General features: G+C 45.1%; 1 protein-coding gene across 1 annotated transcript in view; it reads right to left on the bottom strand.

Moving 5' to 3' along the window:
• Window positions 1-25,570, bottom strand: part of LOC138510292 (annexin A1-like) — a 109,931-nt gene that overhangs the window by 4,996 nt on the left and 79,365 nt on the right. The window contains exons 9-11 of the mRNA XM_069625823.1: window positions 18,606-18,699; window positions 12,278-12,373; window positions 8,422-8,480 (exon numbers count right to left, since the gene is read on the bottom strand). Coding sequence (XP_069481924.1) covers window positions 8,422-8,480; window positions 12,278-12,373; window positions 18,606-18,699 — 249 coding nt within the window. The remainder of the gene's footprint in view (window positions 1-8,421; window positions 8,481-12,277; window positions 12,374-18,605; window positions 18,700-25,570) is intronic.

Here is a 25,570-nt window from a genome sequence, read left to right as displayed (position 1 = left end):
TGGGTGAGTTCCACAAAAGCATTTGCAGCTTTACTACCATATCATCCTGTAACCAGCAGACTTTGGAATTTCCCAGGGTTTGTTAGAGTTTTACATCTACGAAAGGGTTGGCATAATAGGGCATGGGGGGTGCAAATATAGGAATATGTGTTCACAGATTCAGATTTACATCTAACAGGTTAACTTGAACTTTTGAGGTGAAAGTGTTGTGAACTAGTAAAGTGCGTGTAAATGTTAGTGTGTAGTAGTATGTCGGAGAAGCTAAGAGGGGATGAATAGTAAACATTTGTGATACAAACTGAATATTCTTCCAGCCCGATTAGGCAATTTACTGCTATTAAGAAACATCATTGTGGGGTTTACTGCGCTTGTGAATCCTGTCAACCAACTGATAAGGAAGAGACTGCAGCAGTTGCAGAGCAAAGGTCCCGTACGAGCTGGTCAGTTCACAGAGCGGTCCAGGAACACTTCCCGAAGAGGCTCGTTTGCAGGTTAAGTTGGAGCTGCCGAGAATAGTTGGTCCACTATTCCAATGGGTCGAAGCTCCCTGCAAAGCGTTTTAGGGATTAACTGCAAAGTCTGTGGTTGCTTGGACCCTCATTGTTGGAGTAGTGGCCCTCTAGATCCTAGCAATGCGTTCCACATTGCACTCCCTTTAGACACACATTTAATGTTGGGCATTTGGTTGCCCCAGGCCATTCAGTACCACAGCTGCCTCTTGGGCTCCCAGTTTTGTCATAGGGGGATATCAACCTACAGAGAATTTAGGGAGTAGGTGGCGGCAGCTACTTCAGTACTGGCTTCACCATGTGTGCAAGCTATTTTTACAACATCGGTAGTCCGATGTATCTTTTTGGTTGCCATTGGTGTAGCAATTTGTTTTACATCCTGCTCGCGGATCTTTGTGTTCTGGGGCTTTCCTTTGCCTATCGAACCACTAAGCCCCTAAAATTGCCATTCTGAGCATGTGGGCTCTTTTGGAGCCCACAATGGCAATCTACATATTGTTCCTAACCAGTTTAGGCCAGTAAAGGTCCCTTGGCTACCACACTCACTTCCTGTGAGGGTGGCTAATGCTACATTGCAGTCCTACTGACCAACCGGTATGGTTTGTCAACGAAACTAAGGAGTTTTGCCTCTGAGAAGTTCAGGCTCCCTGAAGTCTCTGCATAGCTGCTTGGTCAAGCATTCATCGCAAGGACCATTGTCTAGGCTAGGAATGCACCACACAAGTCTCATACAGTGGGCAGGACCGTCCATGGGGATGAGCAGGTGGTAGGGGTGTCTGTATGCAAATGGGAGTAAAGCAATTAAAATTAAAGGGTTTCACTAATTTTTTTTGCTCCATTTTTTAACTATAACACTTGATACAGTACATTACAACTTTGATTTCATTATATTATGCGAAATCAGGTTTTTAAATAGGAATCATGATGCAAAGGCCATTTACCGCTAGAACCCTCCAATTGGCTGTGCGTCACTGCTGACGTCCAAAATGTGGTTCATGCCTCAACTGTCTGCCAGATCTTCAGCATGACACCCAATGGTGCCACCGGCTGTTTCCATCCTAGGACTCATTTGCTGATGTCCTGCTGTCTGCTTTTGCACATTAACCTGCTGTGAGAAGTCTTTGTGGGTTCATAAGTCTTCCTCGCTGGATTTCTCACTTGTTGCTTGAAGGTTGATGTCCCGGCAAGAGCCTTGTTGCTTACCTTGGTCAATGGGCTCTGCTTAAGGTGTGTCGGGGTGATTTATCCTGGGGCCGGCAGTGCAGCCCGTGGACCTCCAGGCTGAGAAGGCCCCAACTCCTCCCGTGTCCCCAAAAAGGAGTATGAGACACACACAAGGAGCAAGGCTGAGACTGCTGTTTATTGCAACGGCAGGGATGGGTTTCTCGTATGCATCTGAGAAAGCGCACACTTCATCTCAGAGGGGCTCGCAGGCCCTTTTTACTGTAGTATGACGTGCTACCCGCGTCACCTGGGAAAATTACAACAAAAACCTCTCGCCACTCAGGATTGGCTCTCCGAGTGGTAGGGTTAGTATAGTTAGCATATAGGAAAGAATGTTATTGGAAGGAACTAGATCAGGTGGTATACTCGGGCTGTCCCTAACATTTGTTACTTTGGAATTGCAACAAGGTGACCCTTGGTGATTGGCTATGAGTAATGGCGTCAGTAGTGAGCCCCCCTGTGTTCTGATTAGTTCTCCCACGAGCCCCCAAGCCTGGGACTTATGAGCGGGTCGTTCCCATCGCTGTAGGTGTCCATCTTGCCGCTTCGTTGTTGCAACCTGTGTTCCAAACGTGAGACCCTGGAGGCTTCTCTGTCTCATAGGCTTGGCACCTTGTCAGTTCGGCTTGGTCACGTGTAGAGAGTCCGTAGCTGGAGCAGAATTATGAGCATTTGATTTTGTATTCGGTGTCTGGGGGCTTGGCATTCGCAGGTGTAACCTTGGCGCTGGGCTCTCAGCATGCTAGTTGCAACATCGTGGCCTTGGCTGTGGGCCCTCATTAGGGGCTTGTTCTGCATGGTCAGCACTTGTATCTCGTTCTGAGAGGGTTTTCGTTTGCAAGGCTCTTGCCTGGGGACTCTTGTTCGCTGCCTACTCGGGCCTAGTTCATGGATGGCGGTACATAATCCATAGTATGGTGGTCGCAGAATGACAAATCATCATATGCAGCACTAGATATACATAAGGTGTCAGAGATAGGTGGCGAGGAAGCATCAGCAAGCATATACACGAGCCTATGTGAAAAATAAAAACGATGCACGTTCGTGAGTGTGACAGTCCGCTATGCGATAGCACGGAGTATGTTCTTCGTGTAGAATGGTGTATGAGTGACCAGTGTGCATGGTGACACGTGTGTTCTTGTCTGTCGGCTATGTCGTTATGGCATCTCTAATGATGTGGATACTTGTGGTCATTGCTCTAGTCGAGTTCATCCATCCCGCAGGTGTCGGTTTCAGCCGTGCGGGCAGGTGCTGAACGTGAACGTGCTGGTGGGCATACTCCTCTTATGTGTAAGTTCCTGAACCAGGGTATTTTGTCGTCTGGCAAATAGGCGAACTCGTCTCATGGGGGGTGTCTGGGCCGTGATCCCCTAGGCCATGGTCTGGATGAGATTGGGGGGAGGGTATTAACCCATTCTCCCACTTCAGGTGCAAATCCAGGAGCACCGAATCCTAAAAACCATGCCTATGGAAAAGGACTGCTTACTCCATTTCAGGGTGGTAGAGTGGGTTTCACTGAAGCAGCCAACAGGAGTACTTACATTGGAGTCCTTGGGTAGGTGATTATTCAAGTTACTCACCCACAAGTGTATCCTGGGTTGTTGTAAACATTCCTTGGAGGCAAGTCTTTACTGAATTTTCCATAGACTTCCAGCAACTTCTTCTGGGGCCATGGGCACATCTTCCGACCATGGCTTGTGTCCTTCCCTCGGATTCAGCGCCACAGCATCCACACCTATGCGGTGGATCATACTTTCCTCGATTGGATAGCCTTTTAACTTTTCCCATTCATTCCTATGGAACTGCACTTACCTGGAACATCTGAAATTCACCCAGGGGGTACTTGCCTAACCTTCACATTTATCCTGGATCCCCTAGGGTTTCTGTGAGCTCTGTACCAATTCTGTATCCTTTTAAAGTCATACCGTGCATTTTTCATGGCAAGTGTACATGCAACACGATTTCGGTTAAAAATGTGTACGTTTGTACCAGAAATGTTGGAGGAAGGCAACAGTACTCTTTATTCTTGGAAGCCTTTGACTATGGTTTACAAGTTTCATTTTCCATATGGCTGTAATGTATTTTGTGACTGTAGATTACATATAATGCCCTGGGATTCGCTATGGTGAGGATTAATGTTATGGGCATTAGGGATATCTGTTGGTTAAATTGTGCAGTTCCCTTTATAATCCCATTCCCTAGCATATGCGTTAGATGTGGGCCATCAGGTGTAGGCCCTTACAATTATACGAGTTAGGATGTGCTTTTAGTACACTGTATGTAGTTGTCAAGGCCAATAGGGTAGTTACCATGTGGTCAGGTTTCATGGTTCCCTAGTACACCACACCTCTCAGTTATGTTAGGTTGGATGCTCACCTCTAGAAGAGGGCACATCTGTAGACATTGGGGTCAGGAGACATCTTGTACAGGCATCACTGTTTTTAGATCATGCTTGTCTGTCAAATACGGTGTATGAATAAGCAAAATAATTATCCGAGCGGATACATTTATAGTTACTTTATTAAATGATATATTTCAGTATTTTCAGGTCATTGAGCTTTGTAGAGAGGTGTGAAGAGTACCTTTGGTTCGACCTACTACCCTGTACCTGAGAATTAAGCGTGGTCAGTCTGAAACACATAACCTATCTCGTTTTGTCAGGTGTTGGCCTTTCCCCAACTTTGTGGTCGCAGCATCCTCCAAGGGTAATTGTGAACTTTTTCTCATAGGTTTCATGCAAGCTCCCCATGTACCGAGATTAACCATCCTACCACCACGGAGTCTGACTTCTCTGCACTGCTGCCTACACCACCTCACTACCACCATCAGCACACAGGCTCAAATGTTCCTGTACGTTCTCAGACTCCGCTTGGCCCCACAACCGCTCACTTTCCATGGCTGCACAAAGGTACTTGATCCAGAGCCCCCTTCGTTTCCATGGGGACCACCAGTCCCCATGGAAACGAAGGGTCCAGAGTTTCCTTTGGAAGGACCGGTGCACTGCTTTAACCGGAAACCTGTTTTACATAAAGGCTTTTAGCACCTAACATTATACAAGCGTTCAAATAGTGTTCATGGTCACAGTGGGTTGGGTGGGAGGCGAGTGCTGGCATTTAGCAGCAGGTATTCCGATAGTAATCAAGTCAAGGTGTCCTGAGAGCTGTGGAAATTTCCGCTTGAAACAATGATGAATACAAAGGTTTCCAACTGTGGGTTTCTGTGTCTGGACTCCAGAGGAACGAGCCACAAGGTGGTAAACTCACAGTTTAACAGCATATGTTTCGGGAGATTCAAAGTTAGCAGATCATTTACTACCAGCAGGACATTGCTTGCCAGACAGTTGCACACAAAGTTGAAATTTCACTATGAATTAGCAATGCGGATTCATAGGAACTTGCCCATTGTGTTTTAAGTGGAAGTCACATTCTGGTTGAACTTGTGACCTGGAGCTTGCACAAGCAGCACCCGAAAGCCAGGAATGAGAGAACGCAATCCAAGATGGTAGAGACATGAACGCTTGGGGCGCCGATCAAAGTGAGGTTCAATACAGCAGTCACTGCCAAACCTTTCCCAATTACAGGACTGGTGCAGCCACTAATCATTAGTCCAACAAGGAGCTAAAAGTAAAAAAAAAAAAACAGTCGGTCAATGGGGGTTGAAAGAGGCTGTGACAGGCAGTGTTGCAAATTGCTACAAAGGGCAGCAATGAGGTGCTGGAGGCAGGAGACTGTATTGTCTCTTCCACCTACTGTATCACTTTACCCCCTCACCCTGCTCATCAGGTAGGAAAGGTGGTGAAATGAACAGGAGGGTGGCTGGAGTAAAATCTGAGGGAGGAGCGAAGGTGATCGAGAAACTTTAAAACCAGAAGTTCTCAGTGGGACGAGAAGGCAAGAATATGAACAAGAAATAGGCAAGGCAGCTTGAAGGAGGAACAGTCAGAGAAATCAAGTTGGTGAAATCCCAAAGGTTTGTGGAAGGCAAAAACAGGCCTCAGGGTTAAGCAAATTGCGAAGTGGAGGAGAGGCCATTTGTGGCTTCATATCAAATAGACAGTTGTACCTCTACCACCAGCTGATCAATTAGAAACAGACTCACTTGGCGACATTTGGTAGAACCAAGCCTGCCAAATGGAATCAGGAACCCTTGGTAAATCTGCAAAACCAGTGGGAGATGAGATGCTAAACACACCGTGTGGACAGACTTGTATTTGCTTGAATCGCTGCACCATTCTCATCTGCATAAATTAACCTTGTGAACCATCCTTCGACTCCAGTCTTCAGAGCATCATATGTGGGTCTCAACAGCTCTCACATCTATATTCCACTGAACTTGCTACCTTTCTCCAATGGCAGCCATGTGCTCCGCAGGATGAAGATTCCCCCACATACTCAAGGAACCTCGAACTTAAGCTTTATGAAGTGCAGCACACACAGCAACAGTAAAGGGAGCACAGAGACGTGCACCACAAGGCAGAAGATAGCGCAGCCAGCGATGAAAGGCTCCTATTCAGGAGGACATATAAAATAAGGGAGCCAAGTATAAAAGATACATTTACACGTGGCAGCAGAGTGCAGCCAGTTGTTTTTGAAGGACTCCTGGTCAGGAGCACATGAAATAAGGTGGTGAACTGAAAAGTATTAAAAATGTTTTAATATGACAATGGTTACAAACTGGGTGGATTGATAAAAATTGTCCAGATAAGAACAGTCAAGTTCATGTTACTATTTTGGTTAAGTGTGGGAATATAAAATATATCTGTATAAGGTTCTCAATTGATTTTGCACTTTAGCACATTGCACTTACTAATCAACATGTTAATGTGTTGTAATGTTGGTTTTAAAGATTCTTTGGATAAAAGAATATATAGAATTGCAAAAACTCTCAAGGTCCCAAAGTGTGTTTGAAGTGTTCCACAAGGTGCTTTGGTTTAGATTTTTACTGTAGTGGGAGGAGACACCATGTTGGTCCGGTACTCCTTGGTTTTTGAAAGGCATGGACAGTGACAAAAGACTAGTACTTCCCTTTACTACAATAACTTTTGAAATTTCAACTGGGCCACTTCGTAACACAGCAGAATCCCCTTTGGTGAGGGGATTCACGATCCGATAATTGGGCTTGGGTCCCAATTAATGCCCAAACGGTAATGCCTCCACCCTCAAAGCGTCGCTATTGCTTAATTACAATACCAAGAAGTGACATGATTGCCTAAACTGTGGGCTCCATTTGCAGCCAAGCTCCAGCCCTCCCAGAGTCTTAATTTACCCGCCGCTCTGTTGCCATCGTCCTGCAGCTCTCACCTGCACTCCTCAGGTGCGCTCACCAAATACCACACTGCCTTCTTGATGTCACAATGTACATAGTACAATGGTCCCAACAGGCCCTTGTTGAGCGATTTCTCATTTCTATGCTTTATCCCCTCTCCTGGTGAGACCCCGAGCACTTGATGTACTTTTGGACCTTTCCTTCCTGAATGAGAGGAGCCTTTTTCCATGCATTCATTCTTATGGGCTCTGTCTTTTGGAACTCTTCTCGGTTTTACCTGTACAATGGAGTCTACTTTCCTGCTGATCTCTCAATGCATCTGTCTTTAACGTTGGAGGCACACAGCTCCTTATGGGCAGTGTTGCTGGGAACCCTTTGGGTTCTCCTTTGAGAACCCTTCCTATCCAAACTTTCTACTGTTCTTAAGGATGGAGAGATACTTTGTATCTCTCCTAAACTTTATATTCTGAGAGATTGGTACATCACCTTATCTGGAGTGCCCAGGGGATACTTAGTATCCCCTTCTGTGACTTTTTAGTCACAGACAACCCTCTAGTTATGGTTGGTGGGAGTGGACGTGTTCTACCAACTATGGTGTTTTTTTCAGCAGACTGTTAACAGTTGGTTGTGCACAATAGGCTCACCCAAGTACCAGCTTGGTGTCTTCATTTTCCACAATTTCTAGCATGGTTTTCTTTGTTAGCCCTTCTCCTACCATTCAAGGGTGGTGGGAAGGGTCTGTATGTGTTTTGCCTTTGGCGGGAACCCTTGGGTGTCCCTGCCTAGGCTCCAGTGTGTCGGGCAGACAGGAAGTGGGGGTTTTCACTCCCCTGCCCTTTGTCTGCTCGAGTGCCTGAATGGAAACAGCTCCCACTTGGGGTCTGGCTCAACGGACTGGACAGCCACAAGCCTCTTTCTGTAAACTGCTGCGAGATTGCAGAGGAGTGTGTGGAAACTGAATAAAAGGCGAGGTTTGAGGTTATACATAAAAGTATAAATATGTGTTTCATTTGACCATGTGCATCCTACAAGTTCTCTGTACCTTCCTACAGACCTCTCTCTCCTAAAATAAGCCTGGCTGCTCTGTCATTGCTCCCTTTTGCCTGACGTGGTAAAGGCCTATACTAGAGTTGGAGGTCTGTATTGCCCAAGGGATAGTTTTATAAAGTCCTAAATAGCTGGGCTTTAGTAAAACAGTCATGACACGCCTCTGAAGTGACATCTGTGCCATGAGCAGATCAAAAGTAGAATGTGGCCTCTACACCACATTAGCTGCCCAAGTAAGGGCATGTAAAAAAATGTATTTAAGAAAATCTAATTCTTTTGCAGTGATATTTATATCAGATAAATCTACTTAGTTTCGCATCAGTCAGTAGCTGGAAGCCATCCTAATAAAAACACTAACTTTAGAAGCATACAGTACCTTCATTGAAAGGAAGAGTCGCTCAGCAAAATAAGCAGGCTTGCTTACTGCACATTGCACTGTAAGGGGAAAACAACAGATTAAAAAACATGTAATGTAACCACAAATGTGTAGTGTCTGATTTAACATTACAAACATAGAAGTATACTTTAAAACAAGATATTGACACTCTACATTCCTCAATTTGCCACTGTCTCGATCCCCACTTGACAAATCCCAGCAAGATGGTTTTGAAAGGTTACAGGAATGTTTCTTCATCAAGAGTTCAAACCATCCAGTTTTAGCAGAAAAGCACTTTCTATTGCACCCAGTAGGCCTTCTAATGAATCCTCAGATGCACACCATAAATAAATACATCTCCTCCGAGGTAATACCATCCCAGGGAAGACCACAAATTGCCGAAACACGTTTTGGCTGTCCATTAAACATATAAGTTAATCATTTGAATATTAATTTAAGTGGCTCTTGAGTTTAGATAATGTTGCAAGGTTTGGTGCAGGTGTTCCGCTTTACCTTCTCTTGTGACCTGTGACTTTGGTCGCATTTCGATTCTGGCCGATACTTGCATAGCCATTAAGCTCTTGTTTATAAATATGTTGGCCTTAGCCAAAAGGCTTTTGATAATGCAACTTGATAACAGCCCTCACTAAACATTAAAAGAAAGTGAGTGGGGAAAAAGGCTCAGACTCATCCAGGAACAAGGAAAAAGAATCCCCAAGTCCAGCAAAAAGTGCTTGGGGGGCTCACAGGTGAAGATGATTTGGCATGAAATTTGAGTAACATAACAAGGCACTTACATAACCTACTGCACAGTACGAAGAAAACCACAGTAAGCCAAATTAAATACCTACTGCCAAAAATCTTTTGAATTATTGATATAAAGCCCTTTTGCTCTCCGATAGGGGAGATCTCATTTCATGCCAAATTGCCTTCACCTGCGAGACCCTCAGACCTTTTTTTGTCTATGTTCCTGAGTGGGGAACATGTAGGTTTTAGTCTAAAACATCTGGAGTGCCAAATATTTGTAGACCCGGACTTCGGGGCTATCCAAGTTATGAATTGTAATAGTAATTGGGGTGCAAAAAGCACCTCATTGGCCAAAGTGCCAAATACACAGGCGTATGGGGTTCAACGAATGAGACAAAACTAACAAAAAAAGAAAATTGTTCTCAACACCTCATTTCTGAAATAACAGGCTACAAATCAGCCTTCTACTCCTTTAGCCAACAGTAAACCTACACCATCTGCAGGGACCATGCAGGTGCTCAGAATGCTAAGTGAGACGAACGCGTCGGGCATTCTATATTTAAACACAACATCCCAAAACAGTCAGGCTCTCATTGTATTCACTATGCTCACTCCTCAGCAGTCCAAATCCAAAATGTAAAAGGTGGAGAGAATTTCACTCGAAGGAAAATGGTTGGATTCTTGGAGCGGGACCCTCCCCAACCCCTCATTTTACTCTGATCTTGGGAACACTACCTCTCACTTCTCCAGTAACTTTTTGCTTACTGTGACAAATCGCTCTCTTCAGGCTAGTGGGAGTATACATTTGAGTACTTTTGTCACCGGCTGTGATTGTGGCTGCAGTAAGGGACACAAGAGTCACCATTGACTCAAAATGGGGACTGTACATTAAGTCCTGAACAAGATGGCTTGTCCTGTTTTAGGTCTACCTGGGTGGGGGAGTTTCCTCTAATCCCTTGGAAAGCCTGCAAAGGTTATTGGAGGGACTGGCCGGACAGGAATTGGGGAGGATCAACCGAAAGCTCCAGTCCTTTATCCTGCACAGTGCCTGCGAAAAGTCAGTTCTAACTGGGCAACTGGCTATCCAATTGGACAGACACCCCCAAGATTCAAATGCTGCATGGGATAGGATTGCTGGGCTCCGTGTTCTTGTGTAAATTCTGAGGCCCTGGAGCAGAAACTCATTTGACCACGGAACAGAAGAATCCATATACACAGTGAATGGCGGAGCTTGCCGAATAACCGCTGCTGTCCCTACCTCCACTCCGGAGCAACAGGGAAGATATGACTGAGACAGCCTCCTTACTTGGACTGGTGGGCCTAACCAGTCCCAAGCGCATTTTAGTCCCTCCGTGGAAGAGCCACGGCCTCCATGGCCTGCAATTTAGCAATACCGCTGGGTTCTGTGCCGCTGTGCAAAGACGCCTGAAGAACAAACCCACCTGGAACTTTGTGGGCATCTTTGTTGACCTCCAGAGTCTTGCTCCAGCTCCCCAATGTCCCCTCACATGAGACGAGGGCTGAGAGAAAGAAAAGTCTGTCGAGACATCGGTCCTTCAACTGAGCCTGAAAAAAGGCGCTAAAAAGCCAGAACTGCAAAGATCCGCTGCACGGTCTCAGTATGCATGAGAGCCGTTGCCAGATCCAGCGAAGTCCCTTTCTGTTGCCAAGACAGAGAAAACTGTGACCGTGTCTGCTGTTGCCTCTCCTCCAAGACCGCTCTGCAGCCACAAGTAGTTCTTTTGAAGGTACTGTCCTGCTCCCTGTAAAACATACCTGGTGCTTTGTTTGCTGATCCTGTATTCCTGGGGGCTTCAAATTGCATCTCACCCCCCCTCCATGGCTCCCATAGAGATACGATGGGGTGGATAACTCATTGAAATATCTTGCCTTAGGACACTGGTCCTTGGGGCAACTTCACAAGGAAAACCATTGGTTTCCTTAATTCGAAAAAACCAACCCCGAAGAGATCCTGAATCATGCCACTTTACAACTTTGAAAACTGTATCCTGCTCACCTCCTAACCTCTGGTGGACTAGGGTTCCTCTGAACTTAGAGACTCATGAGCTAGGGAGGACAGGTTGGAACAAGTTGAAAAAGTTTGCATATACGTTTCAGGTGGCTTTACTAAGATTTGTTACTATCTAAAACTTTCTGAAACTTACTGTACCTATGGTCTTGCTGTCCAGTGCTACATGTGTAACTGTTAGTGCTTACTTACCTTGCAAATATGACAAAGTTCCTTATGGTATATATTAATGTTGCATTAGTGTTTTCTTGAAAAAAGGTGTATGCAGAGTTTTGTACCTTACTACAACCCTCCTCACCACCTAGGCTAAGCATGGCTGCTCAGTCATTCTACCAAAGCTTTGTGTGGTTCAGGCCAAACCCTTTATATCCAAGTTGGGCCTTTTCAAGTTCTGAGCTTGTGTAAAACTCCCTAACACTACAGATTTTCATTCCTTCTGTGCACAGGAAAACTCCCACTGCTCAATAAACAGCCAGGGGCAGTTTTCTACCACAGTGAGTGCAAGCAAAGTAGAAGACTTTGTTTGCATAACCATGACTGGATGACATCTACAACTTTGTGCATAGTGGTATGTTTGCTACTGCAGCCTGTAAAGCCACCAAATATTTTTTAGGTAAGCTGGGCTACTGCTAAATAGTTGACTCTTAACAAGGCAACCTTCTGCAGCGGTGGGACATCAAAAGGTGCTAAACTTCAACTTGAAGGAGCAGAGCTTTGTGGCAGCAGTGGACAGCATTTTCCATCTGAAGCAGCTATAAACACATACTACTGTAGCAATACAACAACATAAGCTCTTTTTACTCATGCCTGCTCCCTAATCACAGCTGTGAACAACTGGGTTTAGATGGTTTGTGTCTCAAGGTTGAAGGTGTAATAGTGGCTGCTGAAGGCATGCCGTAATCCATTTTCACTTGTATTTACATGTTTGAACTTGATGAAGCAATACAATTAAGCATGTCCATTGAACACATCTATATGCTTCAGGGTGTAGGGACTAAGAACATCAACCAGAGCAAAACCAAATAATGGAATATGTTAGCTCAGGAAAACATGCATTCTTGATACAATAAAATAACATACCAATAGCTGTCAAGCACTTTTCAATGTCACCCTTTAACTCCAGGTCCAGAGCTTTGTTGACGTCATGTTTGCTATACTTTGAGTATCTCTGACACACTAGAGAAAAGTAAAAAAGAATAAGTGGTCAACTGAAGCAAACTAGTACCTTTCATCACTGTTCTTACAGCCGGTATTTCCTATTTAACTCCATAAATAGTATCATTTTGTTTGATCCTGGAGGCCACATAACCAGAAACCCAATGCACAAAAGGCCATGTACGGATGCACAATGTGCAGATATGGGACATAGTCTGTTGTATGTGCCAGCAGGTGCCGCAGCAGGTAAGTGAAGGAGGGTATGGCTGGGTCATGCATCATAAGGGGAGGGGGGCTACCCCAACCCCACAAAAAGGACCAGGTGAAGGGTAGCTTGTAACTAACGACAGATCTTGCGGCAGGAGCCTTCATGGGCTGGATTCCGCAAAGTCAGTCTTTTGTTCCCGATCTTCGGAACCAGATCAAATAGTTTCTAAAGTAGTAGTGGGTTCGCCAAAACAGTTAAGGGGACCTTGACTATCATCCAAGCACACCAAGAGGGCAAAGACAACTACTATACTGTTGACAGAGTTTGACCAAGTGTCTTGATAGGCTTTAAATTACCAAGTGTAGAGGGACTAACATTGTGGCCAAGACCCGTGAAATCCTGTGAAATTCAGTATTTCATAGCAACATAAAATATTAGCAGGTTCTGACAGATAATTCACCATAGTGTATCTGATGCAATGAGGAATAATGGGAAAACAGACGTGTATGCACGAAGCAGAAAGAATAAGGTAGTTCTGAAACAAAGTAAAATGAAAATGGCATGTAGATGGAAGTGGAGCATCTTCTGGTAAAAGGCAGCAGCATGTAGTCAGGACTATATTCTACTACACCTGAAAAAGGAACACTTTTACTGAGTTGCATTGTACAACTAGGAGTAGGCAGTTTGACACAGTCCTAAAATGATTTTCACAGATAGAAAGATGGAACAAAAACTAAGATTGATGTGAAAAGCCTGGTTTAAAGTTATGAAAGCAAATGGTAATATTGGGGGATTTGTGGGGTGGGGTGAACTCAAATCCCACCACAGATTTTAATGTTGAGCACATCCTTGATCATACGAGTAGCACAGTAGGATCCCCTTCCAGTAGCCATCAGCTTTTCTCTTTTTTAAAGTATATTCAACTAAACCATGCAAGAGGTGCAGAAAAAAATACTATGAACAGGAGAACATTAAGGAAAAAAAGAGCTATGGAATTGATATTGATATTTTATTTCTATCGCGCTTGTACGCAAGTGTTTCAGAGCGCGACAAGGCAAGGGAGGGGAACAGGGGAGATCAAAACAGCGATCTTACTAGGCCCAGTGACCTTGAGAACGCGCAAGTGCATGGGAGAGGGGGGTGTGAGTGCATGGAAGGGGGAAAAGTGCAAAGTGTGAAGCAGAGGAGAAAAAGAAATAATAATGAATAAATAAAGGCAACAAACAGTGGTATTGCAGCCAGCAATTTGCAAGTGTTAGGTTTAAGGCAGCAGACAGGGTAGGTCTGATAAGTGAAGAAAGGGGGGCCTGTATGGATACAGATACAGACCCTAGTGCAAGGGGTGGCTCGGAGGCAGTGCAAGAGGATGGCCGGGTGAGCAGGTACCTGGGCCCGGAGGACAGAGGGTGGCCAGGTGCACGGTGCCAAGAGAGAACAGATCAGCAGGGGGGAGGAGTGAAGGCACAAGAAAAGAAGAAGGTCTTGAGGTGCTTCCGGAACCGAAGATGGTTCTCCTCAAGTTTGGCAGGGAGGCTGTTCCAGAGGGAGGCCCCAGCTGAAGACAGATCTACCTCCAGCTAGTTTCTTTGAAAAACGACTGACCGTGAGGGAGTTCGAGGTAGAGGAGCAAAGAGCTCGAGAGTGGAGGTATTTGCTGAGGAATAGCAGACGTTTTTTTGGACCCATGCCTCAGAAAGCCTTGTGGACAATGCAGAGGGTTTTGAATTTAATCCCTGCATCCACTGGGAGACGATGGAGAGATTTCAGAGCTGGAGAGATACAATCCCAGGGCTTGAGGCCAAGGACAAGTCTCGCAGTGCTCTTCTGGATTAGTTGCAGAGGGCGCAGAGTAGAGCCAGGTAGATTTAGAAAGAGGCCGTTACAATAGTCCAACCTAGAGAGAGAACAAGAGCTTGGGATACCATGAGCTCCTGGTGGAAGGAGAGGAAAGGGAGTACCTCGGAGGAGATGCAGTAGGAAGTTTCACTTTTTAGAGACCTCAGATGTGGGCGGAGAAGGAATGGCTGGAGTCGAAGATGACCCAGAGGTTCTTAGCCTCACAGGTGGGGCTAGAAGAAGGGCCAAGGGAAGCCGGCCAGTGAGTGAGGGGAAAAGTAGGCGACGGTGTGCCGATGGAGGATCTCCGGCTTGCTGGCATTCAGACAAAGATCATTGGTGGAACACCAACCTTGAATGGCAGTTAGGCAATCAGAGATGAGAGAGGGAGAGGAGGTGGCCAAGGGCAGCCTGAAAATGAGTTGTGTCATCAGCGTAGCACTGACAATTTGAGCAGGAAATGGCAATGCAGTGGGAGAGAAATGACAGGTATTGGTTGAAAAGCCAGGGCAAGAGGTTAGACCCCTGGGGAACACCACAGGTAGAGGGGAAGATCGAGGATAGGAAGGACCCAAGTTGGACCTGGGAGGGTCGATGAGGGCAGAGGTCAGCCTGGCCAGAGCCTCATCAGTGATACCCAGGTTTTCACAGAGACGGTTGAGCAGGATGGTATGGTTGACCGTGTAGAAGACAGAAGAGAGATCGAGGAGGATGAGGACAGAGGGAATGTTAGAGTCATGGTTGGAGAGCAGATCTTCAAGGATGTTCAGGAGAGCAGTTTGTGCTTCTGGCAGCTCTCAAGCCAGACTGGTGGTCATGGAGACAGCCAACAGAATTGGAATGAAGGTTAAGCTGAAATGGTCAATTTTCCCAGGAGTTTGACCAGAAATGGAGTAATGGAAATTAGGCGATAGTTAGCTGGACAAGAAGGATTAGCTGTGGGTTTCTTGAGAAGAGGATGCACAAGGGAGTGCTTCAGAGGGGAAGAAGGAATGATCCTGAGGCAAAGGAGTAGTTGCAAATATCAGCAAGGGCCGGAGCGAGGGTGTCAGTGTGGTCCTTGATGGTTTTAGAGGTACAGGGATGAACCTGTTGGACAAGGCTTTCATAGATCGAGCTTGTCTTGCGACCTTGTCGGGGGAGAAAAGAGGAAAGGACAAGAAGGATGTGGGGGGTGATTAAAGGAGGGTCAGCAAGCACAGCTGGAGAGGGAAGAGGAGGGGTGGGGGTGGACTGGATGTCCTGGGTTTTTTAAATGAAGTGAGGGGAAAGGACATTGTAAAGAGCCTGGGAGGACATAGGAGGGGTAGAGACTGCAGCAGGGTTGGCCAGCTCCTTGCAGATTTTAAAGAGTTCGGCTGAGTTGTTAGATGCCGCAGAGACACGAGCTTGAATGTGGACTCTCTTCTTGGTGAGGACAGAGTCGGTATTGCCTTTGTAGCAGGCGATAGGCCAGTTTGTCAGAGGATGAACAGGAAGCCCTCCATTTCCTCTCAGCCGCCCTACACTTACGTTTAAGTGTAGCTAGGTCAGAGTCATACCAGGAATTGCCCTTGGCTTTGGACTTCAAACGGATCCTCATGACAGGGGCAAGAGTATCAGAAATTGAAAAGTAGAGCAGTGACAGGGCTGTGTCAGGATGTGAGACAGCCAGAGGTGGAGAGGGTTGGGGGGGGGGGTTTGAAGAGAGAAAGTGGCACCAAAAGCCTCAACTGACACGCTTCATGGGATAGATGTCCGAGAAGGTAGGTGGCAGTGTTGGGGTAGGCTTGGCTTGGGGGGGCGAAGAGAGGGAGAGATGAGGAGAGTGATCCCTCCAGGAGAGAATGGTGGTCAGAGGGATGAGAGGGGGCGGTCAGACGAGATCAAGACATCGAGTGTGCCCTGCAGAGTGATTCAGGCCAGAGGGGAGGATGGAGAGGGAGTCGCAGAGGTCACGGAAGAGTACAGAGGAGGAACAAGGGGAGTCTAAATGTATATTGAGGTCACCAAAGAGGAGGAGTTGAGTGGTAGAGGCCAGGAGAGAGGAGGAGAGGTCCACCCACTCACAGAAATTAGGTGATTTGACCAGGAGGCCAGTAGATTGTAGCCACAGTAAGAGAATGGGTAGGCGAGAGATAAAGCCTACATACAAGGCATTCAAAAGAGGAGTAGGTCTGAGTGGGAATGATCGAGGCAGGAATCCACTCAGGCAAGATCATGGCTACCCCCCAACCAGACCAGGAGGATCTGGGTGTGGAGAGGATCTTGTAGCCATCAGGGAGGAACGTGTCAAAGCTTGTGACAGAGCTGGCCGTGAACCATGTCACAGTAAGACCAAGGACATCAAGGTCTAGTTCTTCAAGGAGGTGGCAGAGTGTTTGACAGCAGAGCAAGGGTAGAGTGGCAATATGAAGAAGGTTGCTAGCCTTAAATACCTTCCAGGGAGGGGTACAGATCAGAGGTACACCCTGCGGAGGAGAAAGGTCCCTAGGAGGTGCTGAGAAGGCGGGGAGAGAGAGCAAGGTAGCCAAGGGGGTCGGGGGGTAATAAGCAGGAGATGAGGAAATTGATGAGGCGAGGGAAGCGCCTTTCAAAAGAGGAGGAAATTGGCCTTGGACCATGAGATAGGACAGAGCACAGAGATCATATAAGGAGTCCATAAATCTGGCGAACGAACGACAAAAGGGATGTCAGTGAGGGTCTGTCTGGATGAAGCATTGGAGTAGGTGTCGGCGATAGGAAGACCAGGGTTAGAGGCCAAGATATCCTTTTTGAACTTCTTCCTACCAGACTTAGTGAGAAGGGAAGGATGGTCAATGGAGAAGCAGTTGGGAAAGATAGGAGGAACAGAAAGCACCATAGGGGTGGAAGTGAGGAGAGGATGGAGAAACTGGGGGGCTAAGGCAGGTAGGTGTGGGACAAAACAGTGGTGAGGTCACTGGGCTGGCAAGTTAGAGAAGTATGGCATAACGTACAGTATGATTATTTACACATTACCTGATGGATTCTTAATTATGATGCAAGCAGATGTGCATTCAGATTTGAAGAATGCCCACCATTCTGCAAAATTCATTCCAAGAACATGTGATCCAAACCCTTTGCCAAAGTTCTGAGATGTATGCTTATTACAGCATTTGTGTACTACAAGACAAGTCCTTCAGGCTTTAATGGAACCCGGTCACATGGGTGTGCAAACTAAGGATGAGCACAATTGCACTAGATTCTGCAATATTGCACAACAGTAAATAAATCAAATGTGCTGTTCAAAAAGGACTCCAAAAAATGTAAAGTGACCATTGCTTGAGATAGTTGGGGCAAACAAATGTCAGAGAGGGGGTTTGTTTTTCCAGAAAAGTAGATGTACATTATTTTAAAGTTAAATCTTTTCATTGAGTATTCCATTTACTGAAACTATTTTTCATAGCCATTTATAGATAAACCTGCAAATCTCTGCCATATCCCGCCATGCCCCCTTTGCAATCGGAAAGAAAAAATCTAGCAGATATTTTTCACCCAATTACGCTAGCGGAAATTGCATTTCAGACACATTAACACAAAGCTTGAGTCATAGTGGGGACATTAATTAATCCTGGGCACTAAGGGTGTGCACAAATATCGTACGTACTGTTAAATATTAAAGATCTCAAAACAGACAGTTTAAAAATGTGGAGTGAAGCAGTTTGTAAGATTTCTTTTAAAGAATGCATTTTTAGATGGTATTCTCAGCTTGTTATATATTGTGACTAGGATTTAATTGGCTACCTTCCGTTTCTGATGCATCAGTACATACATTAAAAAAGTTACAATAGAGGCCAACGATTAAGGTGGGCATGAACCATACAAGTCTACTTTAGAGATCAATGCACACATTTTAAAGGAGAATCATTAATCGGAAACGTTTGTCACAAGTGATAGATTTATTATTAAAAGCAATTCATCTAATGTGATACTCCCCCGCATCACTTTGCCTCATCTTAGTCCTTCTGATTAATCACATTCACCAGTTCAGTTTTAAATCCCCTTGGCTGATTTAAAAGTACATTTTCCAACCCAAGCATGTTGATGCTTACATCTGAAAAGGAGTAACATTTTATTCTCAACAAGCCCCAAGTTAATTCTGCAAAATATGAAGCCCATCACAAAATTGACTGACTTGCCTATACGCATGTACTCAATGTGGTGGTACCCAACAACTAAAAAATGTATTTGCTAAACACTTGGACTCACCCTTACGAATGTGTGCGTAGTTTCTTTTAGTAAGGATGTCGATGAAGACTTTCACATCGGTTCCTTTCCTCTTTTCTCCAGCTTCATACAAGGCCTATAAAACATGGCAAGAAAAACTGGTTTGTTAATAGTTTAAAAAGCATGAACTGTCGTTGGGCAGTCTATATGCTCAAACTATACTTGAGACAAAGCAGTCCTTTTAGGAAGGTCAACTACAAACTCAGTAAGTTGATGCAATGTAAAACTGTAGACTTGAAAAAGATCTACACACTCAAATTTTAGGATAGGCGTAGTTGGCACAGATTTGCCACATTTGTATCTGAATGCAAGAGGATCATTCTTTGTGACTATATGCAAAAGCCTTTCAGACAGGATGCGTAAGTAAATGTCTCTAAATCCAATAAAATCTTGCAAGGGTCACAAACCAGACCTAGAGTTTGGATTAGTATATCAAAAGATCAATCAAGTCAAGCTTAAATAGACTTCCCATAAAAAGAAAAGCACTTGTGCTCATCAGTTCATGAGGATAGGGTTTGTTCTTGGTCCAAAACAATTTACATTTCTAGCTAGAGTAAGGGATATAAGTGGGTGCCTTTAAAAAGTCTGTGCCTGCACCCAAAAGTGAATTCCACTCCACTCATGGTAGCTATGCGATAAAGGCTTAGGCACAATCCCACAACAACATATTTGCTTTTCCCCCTGGCACTGTATACAAGTAAAGACGGATTTTTCAAATCTGGCTTAGTTGACAGATTTCAGGAGGCACCCCTAGTTATAGTGAACATGGGAACTCAGAGGTTAGCCAAATCCATGGTTAGCATGGAGAGTGGTCAAGGCTTAGTCTCAGGAGAGGTGTGTGGGGTCAGGGGTCCACACAGTGAAATACACAATGGTGCCATTTAGACAGGCAAGTACAGAAATAAAACACAATGAATCAAGCAGGTAATATCACACAACACTCTACATATAAAACATATACACAGTCACCTTTGGATATAGAAATTGACACAATTCACCTAAACATCTGAAAGGAAGGCAAGTAGTTATGCAAGAGGAACTCCAGTTCACAAGACTAGATGTCCCAACTTTATAAATCCGAGTTTAATGGGAAACTGTAGCCAAAAGTCAGTTCCTTTGGCCCAATGTCATGTGGTGGTGAAAAAGGTTTCAGAAGACCAAGTCCCACCAGTGCAAGAGTTGAAGCACCGATGGAGGCCTTGTCAGATCAGTTAGTCCAGCAGGGCTTCACTGGGACAGTTGCAGGATAGGTCGCCAGGCCAGAAGTCGATCCCAGGTCTTTAGGCTGCACAACTACACAGAATACTTGCCACTTTACGGATCCTCTGAACGGCTGCAGTTTTCAATTTGTATCCTAAATTCGGGTGAGTGACCAAACAGCCCTCCAATAGCAAAGATCTGCACTAATCACGCAGCCAACAGTGGCCCAATCCATGCACACTAGACTTTCTTGCAGCAGTTTCTGGATTGGCACTACACCGTGCCATCCCACTTCCTGGGTCCACACACAAATGGAATGCAATAGCCAGCAAAGGCAGCAGCTTTCCCAGGCAAATACATGGCCATATTAGGGATTCCATGACCAGAGAAGGCAGGAAGATTGTCTAACAAAATGAAGCAAAAAAATCTCGTGGCAGAGGCATCTTAAGACAATAGCCACCTTTAGGAGCCAAACGCAGTCAACCCGATTGTCCCAACTAAAAATGAAAATATCAAAAATGGTACAAATGTATTTGCTGCCACCAGCTTGTCTTTAGGTACATTTAATAGTAAGCAAAAAATCCCAAATGCCAGGGTGATACATAAGTAGCCCCATTGCACTTATTGCATTGAAAGATGCAGTGTACATTGTTAAAAAGTTACCAGAGAAGGTAACAAGTAAAAGACAAAAGGGAAACCGTTTGCCAGTACTGACAGACTGAAGGACTACTCAGTTTCCCCAAGTGAAGGCTTCACTTCTCTGTAAAAAGTCAGAACAGGTCAAAAACACACAAAAAGTTTATGAGTCATAGAATATGGAGGGAATCTTTCCTAAAAAGGGAATCTGTCCCAATACATGCACTCGGTGCGGTCAAGGTAAATTGTATCCACCCAACTCACTTCTAGGTTATATAGACTACAGCGGTATATGTAGGAGCTAAAGTGCAGAGAATAAACGCATTACAAAGAAAATGATACCTTCTATAAAGCAGCACCATAGCTTTATCAGTTCCTCCCAGGAGCAGATCCCATGTTCCAGGTAAGGAAGTTAAACCTTTGTAGGCATTTAAGGCAGAAATTAAACCATTAGGATCAATGCAATAGACCATTTTGTATTGTGAAAAAGTTGTAGAAAACCAGTATTTTTCTATTGAAAGAAGAATCAATCTGTATGCACTGAGGATGGGGATGCTTTTGGTCTCATGCAGAAGGGATGTGACATAGCAGTTCAGACTGGACTGCCCCTTTTGGGGTGGGACCAAGCCTGATTTGCATTTGGTGTTTCACCGTCTGTAATGGCTTGGCAGGCAAAGAACGATGGTCTGGAAGGTTGCCCAGAGCAACGCCAGTGGTTAAGATTCAGTCTAAACCTTCCAGCCATCACCCCTTTGTTTTTGCACTGGGGATGAGGCGGGGAACATCGAGAGAGGCATAACAACACCACCAACTAGGGTCAGGCAAGGGAATTGTATATCAGGACATCCTGCTGTACTGTTCCCTAGGAGAATGGCAACATGCCATAACAACTATGTAGGGACTCCACTAAACTGCTTCCGGTAGAAAATATCCCAGGTTAGTAGTAGGCGGAGGGGACAGCTTTCGCACCATTTGTGCCACTGCAGAGGCCTAGTGGTTGTGGGTGCAGTCATTATTCAGGAGTCTGGTTTAGATCCTGCCAGCAGTGGTTTTGGTCTCTTGCAGATTTCATGACTTTGATGACCCTCTAGGCTGGACGAAGGCAGATAAATGGCAAAGGATTTGACCGCCCCCTTGCAATTGGAAGACCTCCCCTCCTGAGAGGAGTGACCCTTTTAAGGAGTAGCTGGCACAGATCAAATGGGTGACACAGGATACCAGCAGACCACTCATTCTGGAGAGCAGCATCGGTAGGGTGACCCATTTAGGGTCTCAAAATGAAGGAAGGTAGCCCTAAAGCCAGAAGATGTCCAGGCAGCTTCAATGTCCTTTCTCTAGCCTCGGGTTACCACGATACACTCTGAGGACCAGAGTGATCAGTGCAGATTCAAGACTGTTGAGCCCACCACTCCCCCTGGTCACAGAAGAAAAGCATGTATAGGGGCCCATTAGTGAACATGCCAGTGTAGGTTGCTGCTGCAGTCCCCAAGTGTTGCTGTAGTATCTTCGTTTGTTTCCCCAGAGTCCTTGTTCTAGGGTGGGTGTGGAGATGAAATCAGCCCTGTGCACAGACTCAGAGGCCACACCATTCTGATGAAGAGGGGAACCTATCTGGGTTGTGTGATGGAACAACAAGGCCTTGTCAAGAGGGCATGAACAGTGAAGGGTCCAGTTAAAGACATACAGGGCACTCAATACAGCTAAAGGAATAACAAACATGTATTTAGGCTTCACATACCTCAATGAAAAACCACACAGAGACTAAAAGTTTCACTACAAATATATACACAGTCACCTTGGTGTGCTCTGCTAAATGGCACCAATTTCACTTTTACACACTGGTGGGTTTACTAGTATTAGAAGTGTAGCAAATCAAGTGAATAAAGAAATGGAACCAGGTAAGTAATATCTTCGCCATCTGTGCCAGCTAGGAGGCACTCTGTCCAGGATTCTACTTTCAAAATGTTTGCGCTTCCCAACTAGAGTACAGGTTGGCCATGGAGAGACCTTTTACTAGGCATGATCAAATCACTTAACGAATGCAACATTGAAGAGAAGGAATGCTGCTCAGTTAATGGGAGCAGCCACAGTGGTTAGCTCCACTTTCCTAGTCACCCGCTAGCTAACAATTCCTGGGATGCTTCATTTGATGAGACATGGGTGGGTAAAGCATGCATTACTTCTTGATCCATATTCTATAAATTTTGCATTCAACTTTCATCTTGTGGGCATGACATTTGAAGAGTAATTGTAATGTTTAGAAGTATGCTTTTCTGTTCCTGTAGCCAAGAACCTGCCCAATTGATTACCATTCAATACATTGAATAGGTTACTGCCTTCATCTTGGTAAAATAGTATACAAAAAAACACCATTGTCAATTCCTCCAAAAGCCTGTCAGTACACTTACTTACACATAAAAAGTAATTAAACCTTGAACAGCCCCCACACAGACTGATTCAGTAAGCCAGTCCTTAAGGTGCTGGTGACATGCAGGGGCAGCGGGGGAGGGGAGAGTTTACATCATATACCTATCTGGCATGAGTTAAATCATGGAGGATCCCAAACTTCTGGAAGGGGATCATCTGAATTCATCATAGGAAATACATTGGACACAGCCACACTTCTCACACTGCCAAATATCCCATGTAAAAGTATTACTAAGGTCTGGTTAAAAAAAGGTAGCGCTGAACAAAGAATTACTGTGAAACATTTGCAGAGCAAACCTATAGTCATTGCTAGCAGGCAAAGGCACACGTCATATCAATTACTTTCCAAATAAGAGGGCAGACATCACATATTTGGGTCTTCAATACCTGCAAGGTTGGCTTCCTCCTACAAAAAGCACGCTATACTCAGATTTACCACTTATCGAATCCTTCAACAACTATCTGAAGGCAGCCCATAAAATACCATTCCTCTCCACCACTCAACAAGCTTCTATCCTCGAGACTAAGTCCAACCAAAAGAGACTATAGACAGATTCCCTAGGGCTTGCCCATGAAACTTCAAACCCTCCTGAATAAACTGGAAAGACAAAAACAACCTGAAGCCCACAATACACTTTCTCTAGCCCTCTCTCAACTTCAATGCTTACTGAATCAAATTCAATGGTATATACTTTCCCACAAAGTAAATCCATAACCAAGGTCACTCCGACGTCAGAAAACAATGCTGAATCAACCTGCAAGATCTCTGGTCATCGGACAATGCCCAAAGCATTGTGAAATTCTCAGAGTACAACCTGAATGTTTTCTCATTTGCCATTCAAGATCCTACCCTAGAATTGGATTACCTATTATTTTTATGAGGACTGTTAAGGAGTTTTAAACAAGATACTGTCTGACAGACATTCCACCTTGGATGTGCAGGGTTCCAACTCTTAGGTTTGGCATGAACCATAAAACAGTTGGTTAAATGGCTGAGCAGCCAGGCTTAGTCTAGGATGTGTGGAGGATTGTAGTAAGGTACCAAGAACTGAGCATACACTTTTTCAAGAAAACACATTATATATATATACATACACACACACACACACACATATTTTCAAGTTAAGTGCTAACACAGTAACACATGGTGAACAGCATTGCAAGTTTGTGTAGTAACTACTTATACTAGCAAATCTCATAGTAAATCCAGCTGAAACATGTATGCAAACTTTCCAAATTATGCTAACTTTTTATAAATTTGTTCCAACCAGTAGAGTGCAACCCTATCTTATGAGAGTCTCACAATGTTCAGAGGTGCCTTAGGCCAACAGGGGTTAGGAGAGCAGCAGAATAGGCAGGATATTCAAGGTACAAAAGTGCAGCATTCAGCAGGATCTCTTCTGGGTTTGCAGGTAGGAAAAGTTAGGTTTTCAAGTCAAGGGCTTTCCTTGTGAAATGGACACAAGGACCAGTGTCCTAAGGCAGGAGATTACACTATTGGCTGCCCATCCCATGCATCTCTAAGGGAGCCCTGGAGGACTGTGTGATACGACCATCTACAGCCCCCAGGAATACAGATTCAGCAAGCAAAGCTCCAGGCAAGTTTTACAGGGAGCATGACCGTATCTTAAAATGAAGAACCCGCTGCTGAAGGACAGTCCCAGACGAGAGGTGACAGTAGACCCAGTCACAGGTTTCTCAGTTTTGGTGAGAGGACTTCAGTGGATCTGGCGACGCTCTTATGCAGACGGACACCCAGCAATACATATTCTCAGTTCTGGCTCATTGGTGCCTTATCACGGCTGGATTGAAGGACAGCTGTCACAATGGTAGACTTCCCCTTTTCTCACTCCTAGTCTCGTGTGAGGGGACTTTGTGGGCATCTTTCTTGACCTGCAGAGACTCACTGCAGCTCACCAAAGTTCCAGGCAAATTATTTTTTTGGGAGCCCATGCACAGCACAGGAACCCAGATATTCGTGAATTGCAGCCATAGACGTTGCAGCTCTTCTAGGGAGGGGACGCAAAATGCAGTTTGTCTAGGGAAGAAGTAGTCTTGTTCAGCTCTTACCTGGCACTAGGAAGTGAACTTTGGGACAGCAGCGTTACTCAGCGGGGTCTGTTGGTTGCAGGAAGGGGCTAGAATCTGCTTCCTTCAGGCATCTTCTAATTCTTCTGTTCCAGTGGTCAACCGAGTTTCTGCTCCAGGACCTTGGAATTTATGCAGAAACACTGGCGGAGCCCACCAATCGTATTCCATGCAACATTCGAAACTTGGGACAACCTGCCTCCCAGTCAGAACTGGTTTCTCTCAGGAACTCTGCAGGACAAAGGGATGGGGAGGTTTGATTGACCCTCCCAACTCTGTCCTGACAGTGATGCAAAACCCTTTGCGGGCATTTCAAGGGAGGTCCGGTGAAGACAAAGGAATTAGAGGAACATCCCCCACCTAGGTAGGTAGAAGATGATCTAAGAAAGGACAAATCATCTTGTTGAGGACTTAAAAGTACATCCATCATTTTGGTTCAATGATAACTCTTGTGTCTCCTACTGCAGCCTCAATGACAGCCTGTGGTAAAGGTTCGCAAAAATTCTTGTAAAAGTTACACTGCCAACAGCCTAAAACGATGGACTACAAGGTTTCCCCCTTAGCTCTCCACATGAAGTGGCGTGTGTTAAGTACAG

This window comes from Ambystoma mexicanum, chromosome 6p, assembly GCF_040938575.1.
Source record: "Ambystoma mexicanum isolate Mex_15411 chromosome 6p, UKY_AmexF1_1, whole genome shotgun sequence".
Classification (NCBI taxonomy): Eukaryota; Metazoa; Chordata; class Amphibia; order Caudata; family Ambystomatidae; genus Ambystoma; species Ambystoma mexicanum.
Note: the sequence above shows the minus strand (reverse complement) of the source record. Positions and strands in the feature narration are given on the sequence as shown.